The sequence below is a fragment of the Acipenser ruthenus genome, chromosome 7 (assembly GCF_902713425.1).
Source record: "Acipenser ruthenus chromosome 7, fAciRut3.2 maternal haplotype, whole genome shotgun sequence".
In the NCBI taxonomy this organism is placed as follows: Eukaryota; Metazoa; Chordata; class Actinopteri; order Acipenseriformes; family Acipenseridae; genus Acipenser; species Acipenser ruthenus.
The window spans coordinates 41,407,756-41,415,965 of NC_081195.1; the positions used below are offsets into that span (position 1 = coordinate 41,407,756).

Genomic DNA, 8,210 nt, shown 5'->3' on the forward strand with positions numbered 1-8,210 from the left:
GTATTAAATTGGATAGACAGCATTAGCACCGGTTTTGCTTAATCTGCAAATACAGAGGTAATAAGAGAACAGACATACCTATGCGCTGTTTAATTAAATATATGTGTGGTTATCTGTGATACCCAATTATTTAATAATGTAGGTCTGGTATGTTTTAATTAAGGACAGCAGGCCTAAATACAAATTTTGCATGCAAGTTCATTAAATGTATGATCATTGTGCTCACAAGCAATAAATTACTGATTCTGGAAATCCAGCTCTAGAATGTAACTTTGCATAATTGTATTATATGCCAAGCAAAGTGTAATACATACAATTATTTGTTCTGGTGGCTGCTGTAATAGAAGATACAGTGCAGGAGGTTCAACATATAAAAACAATATGGTTATCCCTGCAAGTTATATGGGGTTTTAAAAACCTGGAGATCTTAGCTTTGGAGAATAAAACTAATAAAATACATACATATATAATAATTGTGAAAAGATTATCCAGGGAATTTAAACCTACTGAGAACATGAGTGCTTACAATTGTTGGTGTAAAACAATATACAGTAATGTAGGATAGATAGCAAGGGTATTTTTATATGTGTTGCTGCTCCAGGCAATCTTCTCCACTTCAAAATAGAATGCAGCACTGTTCCTATTACCACTGTGCAATATCCTTAATGACTCAGTGGATCGACGTGGCAGGATATGAACCCATTCACACTAGAGTTCGATTTAAACCAAGGTCATTTGTAATTAATAAGCAAAAGCTATTTAACTGATGAGTGGTTTGTGCCCCCCCCAATTTGAAATGTGTTATTAAATTGGAACAATTGTGGTATGGGAGGGGAGATGGGGGGTGTTGAGTAAAAACTACCCCAGATGCAAAAGACACCACCAAACATCATTTACAGGTACCTTTCAACAACAATCCCAAAATGGTCAAGCAACTGCTAGTGTAGATATTTCTAGAGGTGTTTTGTTAGCAAATCTCAGTTTGTCTGGCAAACAATTACTTCAAGAGCTTTGTTGTGAAGAATAAATTGAAATACACAAAAAATGAGAAGTTCTTTGCAAAAAATGCCAAGATAGGAAAGGTTTTATTACAGAGAGAAGACATTTTCTCTTGCAAAATATAGAAATCTGTACAACTTCCTCACAATCAATTTACATGAACTGTACAGATGTACAGCAGCTCATAACTTACCCAAGGAAAAAATAAAAGGTGACCAACATTAGTTCACAAAATAGAGAGACACGCTGTTTTTCTTGGGTATTCCAGTATTAAAAAGAGGACACTACCTGATAACAGAGCATGGACATAATTAATCAGTCTACCCAAAGAACTTGCTTTGGTCCTTGCTAACACTCCTATGACCATGGACCTTTATGTAGAGGGGTTAGGGTGGCTGTGCAATAGGCATTTGATACCACCCAATGCTGCAAGTTTATTAACCCATCTGTTGATGTAAATGACTAACTTTGTGCACTTAAAATACATTTCAAGAGGCCCGGCCTCTGCAAGGCAAATTAAAATACTTTCTCTTCATTTATATGCATTCGTAAGGCAAAAATGCATGCAAAAAGTAAGTTAAGATTTGACAAATGTGCAACAAATGACTGAAGGGGTTAATTTTGGCAAATAATTGCAAGGTGTTTTTTAAAGCAGAACATTATTAAATGGTTTAAGGTTTTAAAAAACTTTTGGCCAAATCTGGAATAAAAATGTGATCAAGTGCAAATAATCAACGTGTTAAAGGATGACAAATGTTCCCTGAAATTTTGGGTGAAAAACTGCATGGAACTTTCAATAAAAAAGGTTTAGAATCTAAAGAAATAAACCTAGGACATTTTGAAATAAAGCAAAAAAATATTGGCAGTTTGGATAAAAAGGGTTAAAACCCATACCTATTTCCATGAAAAATCTCTGCAGTTTTCATCCAAAATGAAAGTGAATAAAAAATAATAATAAAAAAAAAAGATTAATGATAATGCTAGATAAGGGTATATTATGACCGTTTGTAAAAGGTCTTCCAATTTCATCCTCAAACTGCAACTTAAACTAATCCCGTCTGTCTTTTCCTTCTCATTTCAAATCTTTAGATGAACTGGGTTTCATAGAAAGCATAAAGCGCACCAGGGAAGAGACCCGTTTCCCATTGCAACGGCTGTCATCCTTGGTCTTAGGAGCATTAACACAAATACAGGACAAGCACAGGTACATACGTACACTCCAGCTGCTAATGGCTAAAGCCACAATTAGGAAAGTACCCAAAACTCAAAAAGCCTGTTGCCACAGTTATAACTTTCACATTGTGACAAGACGTTCAGGAACAATCTTTTAAGTGATTCAAGAAAAATAGAGAAATAAGTTCAGTGCATGCTGCTCGTCTGTCACAAACAAACAAAAAATGGTGTGTTAATTTCACAGCCAGTGTGTTTTAGCTGCCCTTATCAGGTCACTGGCTGTACACATCCATATTAAAAGAAAAGCGATAGGCTGCAGTACACATTCTGCTGGGTATAATTCATAGTCAAATTAAGAGGACATTGTGGGATTAAGTAGCAAAACCATACACTGATACTACAATGAAAGGGCTCACACTTGCCACTCACTTTGACCGTTCTCATGGTAACAGTTTTCTCACACGTTCCCTGTGAATATGTCTTCTGACCCAAATGTATCCTCTGTAAAACAGTGACTTGTGTTGAAATTGAAATGATAAAGTGCTGCAATCTGTCACCCTGCCACCACATTGGTGCTAGGCCAAAAGACCCAAGATGATTTACTTTAAGAGAGATCAGCCAATTTGTATTACCATCTACTCCATCCCCCAGCCAGTGCATCCCATTTAGAGCTGCATTTTCACACTAACATACCACTCGAGTACTATGCTAAGTGAACGAAGTTCGGCTATAATGACATTACATCTCTAGGATTTTAAAATTGTAAGCTCCCTCCCACCACCCACAACAAACAGGTGATCTCTCCAAAAGAGCCATAAGCAGGGAGTACAGAGCACAGCAAAAAGCAAAATAAGGTCAGAAGTGGATCAGTTGGCAGTGGGAATGCATCTTAAATATAAATATTTAGCACAGGAACAAATGTTTCTAATCCTGCATTAAAGAGGTTTGCCCAGGTTTCAAAACATGTATTTTTCTCTAAAGCAGGAGTATTTGACTTGGACATTGTGAGCCCTAAAACTCCATGTACTTTCTTGCCGTTTTATGGTCAGTAAAATATATTGAACTTGGTAAAGACCAAAAGCAACAGTATATTAGCAAACCCTGTAGTAGAGCTTGATCCCAATACCAGAGATATATGTAAAGCTTATATGGCAACAGGCTACATATATATATATATATATATATATATATATATATATATATATATATATATATATATATATATATATATATATATATATATATCATACACAGACAAACATTTCTGATTGATAGTAAGTATCCTGAAATTTAATGAAATTGGTCCCAGCAGTACCAAACATTAATAACTGTCAAATGTCCAAAAAACTCACATATTGAATGGGGAGATTCTTTACATAGAATTAAGAATGATTGGTACTGCTGGGACCAAGTTCTGGACTTCAGAGATGCAAGGAAATACTTCCAGGATGTTTAAACCCGTTTTCTTAAAAATTGTCTTCAGCAAATGAAGACTAGGAAATATCCTGAAAGTAATTCCTTATTCTTGGAAAAGATATACAAAAGTGCAAAGTCTACACATATAGGCTGCCTAGATCAATTTCCAATTGTGGCAATAGTCAATGTCACAGTTATTTCTCCAATGGAAAGATATGTCTTAGATCTTCACAGCTGCAACATCATGGATTCCAGAATCCTTCCCCAAAAGGAAACCACAAAACAACAACAAAAAAATGACAACCTACAAGGTTTTCCATCCCCCAGACCACAGATTACCCATGGGACTTCCATGCCTAACTGGACACAGTCATCATGTTGTATGTTTTAGAAGGGATGGTTCTGCCCAAGCGCAGTTCTTCCTTGCAGCTGATGTGACTCTCCACCATTTGCAGGCTGCTGGACACTGGGATCTGGCTGCTGATTACTGGCTGTGATTCGTACAGTACGCAAATGGAGCCATCCTCCCCGATGCGGTAGGACACTTCGAAGGGATCCACCCAGAGGGTGAGCTCGCTGGGGAGCTGCTGGTAGAGCTGCTGGATACTTAAGCCGATTCTCTGGGCTGCCTGCCCTACCACTGGGTCCATTTTGTGGTTGATACGGATACAGCGGTAGCCTGATCCTTTGCAGGGTCTGTCTGGGAACCAGTGATGTTTGTACTGTTCTATATTTAAAAAAATAAAAAAAACACACAGGAAGTTGGTTAGAAAAGTTATTGTATGAGCAACATTAATTCACCAAATACCACATAGTTAGCAGTTTCTCTACTCCCTTCAAAAGACTGCCAATAACAAATACAGCTTTTGGCATAAATTACATAGTAAGGGCAACATAAATACATAAATAAATAAAATCACACAGATCTTTACACAGGGAAACAGGGAAGTCATGTCTAAACGTAGCACTAAAAGACACTACCTAATACCTCCACATAAAATAGCAGGACAGGGTGCTAGACTAAAGTACAGTTAGATTATCTCCAGGTTGGATTTAAATCTTTAATGTCAGGCACACAGATATACTGTACCTACCCTACCACCAATATACCCACTCATACTTTACCAGCAATAGTAGTAGACAACTGAATTTACTTTACTTCCAAATGTGACAATGCAAACCATACTCATTTAGTATAAACAAGTAGTCATTTTTGCATTATCCTGTTGTTAAAACTGTATCAGTAGCCTCAGGCCACAAACACGTGATTACTATTTCAGCAAGCAGGTAAACAAATGTTGTAGTGGTACCTGGTTTTTATGGGCATTACATCAAAACTGATAATGACTCTGCTATTATGTACTACCAAGGGTATATTAGTTCACAATAAAGTGCCTGTACAGTCATTTGGAAAATGTCAGCTAAATAACTTATTTGCACAAGGCAGAAGATTACTAATCTATTGCATAACTAGCTAGGTATATATTGTACATGGCTTCACTGATAGTAGTCAGAAATGTATGTTGTAGGCCAATTTGTTTTGCAAATCAGACCTGACAAGTCAATACAAGTGTTCTGTTTGACTCCTCACCAACAGTCATAATTGAAAGTCAACGGAAGGTGGATGTGTGTGCACAGACGAAATGATCCACTAAACATGACAGAGCAATCCAGTAAATTGCAGGGGACAAGCTAACATGCAAGTAAATATGCCATCTTAAAAAGGGAACTCAACTGGCTTATAAAATAGTAACAAACTTCCCCTCAAGTAAGTTTGGATCACTTCTCTAAACCCCCTCAATTAAAAAATCCAGAAGTTTTCATATTCTTGTATCGTCATTCCTCAAGACTGCTTCGGAGACGTTTTGGCTCATTACCTCAATTCTTCCTGATCTGGTAGGCTTGTAAGCAAAACCAGCCTGTATTTTGCATTTCAGCGTACCTAAATTTAGAGCAAATCATCATTGAGTCTCGATGCCAATTTGGGTAACTAACACAGACAGGTTCATAGGAAACATGTAAAAATAGATACTGCATCACCTTCTTCTTGCCCTCCATGGCGATGAAAGAAATGTTGTGTGGTGAACATTTAGCCTGGGCTTGTTGACATGTCATAAGTGAGCAAATCTACAATTCTCCGCATGTAATGAGAAACCTTAATTTGAGACTTACTTGAGGAGAATTGATTATGCCATAAAGCCAAGAAACAAAGAGGAAGGGTATTTATTTATTTTTATTATTTATTTATTTATTTATTTATTTATTTATTTATTTTTTAAAGAAATGCTTCTCAAGGTCTCAAACATTAAAATTCATATTACCATTTAAAACAGAAACTCGGTTAACCATGGTCACTCTACAAACCAGAAAACTACAAAATTGGCCATTTTGGTCACTGGCAGCCATGTTAAACACCATTTCAGTTGAAATTGAGCTGGTTCCAATGTTACCACAAAATAGTAATTCTGTTGTGGAACAAACTGCTAAGGAAGTTTAAAAATATATAAATAAGATTAACATTTTAATATCATACTATAGGCTACATTTTGAAGAGCTCACTAAAAGTACATTCCAAAAAGTTACTGTATGTAATGTTGTGTGGGTACAAACGTTTATTATATTTCTATTCATACAGGCAAATACACACTCAAAAATAAACTATTTCTGCCATCTCCATTCGAACACAAACCTAGAATAACCAAATAAAAACAGAATTGTGTTTGCTTGCACATTACCCATGTTAAAGCTTGTGCCTACTTACAGTAAATAGGTTGCCCAGATAAAGCAAACTTGGAATGTTTACATGCAATGGTTGCACTGAAAACAAAATAATATTTGTGCGCATTTGGAGATTTTATCTGCGTTACAAACTACAATTGCAAACATCTAAAATTTGCTTAGTTGAATATAACATTTTTAACAACTTTGCTTTCTGTTTCAAAATAAACAAATGCGAATCTGTTCAAATGTACAGAAATGTCAAAATGTAGTTTAGCCCAAATCTAAATAAGAAATATTTTAAACACCGTTGAGAATTTCACAGATTATGCTAAACTAATCTAATGTATTATGGCCTCGGGGGATCTAGCGAGTTGTAAAAAAAACCCTTCAAATAAATAAATAAATAAATAAATAAATAAATAAAAACAAGTTCTTTCCAGTGCAACATTTCAACACAAAAAAGTTGATCCACAGATCAACACCGTTCCCCCAATCATGTAAAACATAATACAAAAATCACAACGTAAGCTATGCAGCAATACTGTTTACCATTTTTTTATTGTATGCATTGAACTGCAGTGGAATCTCCCCTGCTCCTCCCCCGCGCCCATTATTTATATTGATGTAATAACAGACGTGATAAATAACATATAAAACTGGTTGGTCTGCACATACACAATGTAATGCGCGTTGTTTTGTCTAATTGTAGGAAAAGCAATTAACTACTCCCTATTAATCATTTACCTGCTATAACCCGACTCCAACAAAACAAAACACAGTCCTTTGTTTTCGTCTTATCAGCATTACCTAAGAACATCAAATCTTTCAGTTTAACTCAATATGAACGATGAAGCCGAGTGATAGTGTCCTTATTTACATGTGATGTATACACAAAATATGCATCTTTAAAATACAAATCAAATATATGTAGTAATAAAAAAAAACACACAAATATAAAACATACTATCGCTATGAATCAGCAAACGTGCCTTTACATAGTGAAAAACAAGATTACAAAGAAGACATGCGAAGCTTTAAAACAGAATTACCTCAAAAGTTTCTGATCCAGCTCGTAGTATTGCAGAGAGAAGGTGGACATTGCGCAAGAAGAAGCCATTTGTGTTTACTTATCGAGTTATCTTTCCTTCTGGTAAAATACATCACCATTTTAATATTTGTAAATTGGTTTATCCTGGGTTAAGGAAATACTGCACCACCCCTATACACAGTAATTGTTCAAAACCATACTGGTCCGATTAAAATTATTATTACGTTCTTTTTTTTTTCCTTTTCTTTTTTATAATCCAACACAAACTTACCTGACAGCAGATCTTGGAGAGACTGGCTGAATGTTTGCAATTGTCGCTCATTTACGAGTCCCTTTGTCCTCAGAAATCTCGACAGAAATCCTACCGCTGCGGTGATCTCTGGTTTCATACTGGCTAGTGTATAAAGAGTATGCATTGATAAACCAGCATAAGAGCGAGGAAGAATGTTGCACAGTATCTTGACTTTTTTTTTAAGGGGATTTGATGAGACTCCAGAGGTTTTTGCTCCGTGGTAGGCTTGTGGGTGTTTTATTCTTGAAGAAATAAGAAGGGAATTTATTATTTCATTTGTTTTTGTTCAGTTCGTGAAGGGTGCTTGCCAGAAGTGAACGACGTTAAAGTACCTTAGTTGGTAAGGACTCTGTGCCACACAAACTCATGCCCTCTTTCTCAACCTCGGCCACCAGAGTGAACTGTTGTACAAAAACAAGGGTTTTATACTCTGCACGCCAACACTTCAGCGCGGCGTAAGCAACAAAATTAGGCCAATCCTGGAATCGAACCATTGTGACGAATTTTAGGGGGTGTAGATTTGTAACGTCATTTATCTGGATATAAACAAACAGTGTGAGA

General features: G+C 36.2%; 1 protein-coding gene across 1 annotated transcript; it reads right to left on the reverse strand.

Moving 5' to 3' along the window:
• Nucleotides 1–1,066: 1,066 nt before the first annotated feature.
• Nucleotides 1,067–8,067, reverse strand: LOC117415590 (protein BTG1-like). Its single transcript, XM_034026138.3, has 2 exons — nucleotides 7,629–8,067; nucleotides 1,067–4,315 (listed from the first exon to the last, which is right to left on the reverse strand). Exons 1-2 carry the CDS (start codon nucleotides 7,771–7,773, stop codon nucleotides 3,945–3,947), a joined length of 516 nt encoding a protein of 171 aa, XP_033882029.1. The 5' UTR covers nucleotides 7,774–8,067; the 3' UTR covers nucleotides 1,067–3,944.
• Between the last annotated feature and the right edge of the window lie 143 nt (nucleotides 8,068–8,210).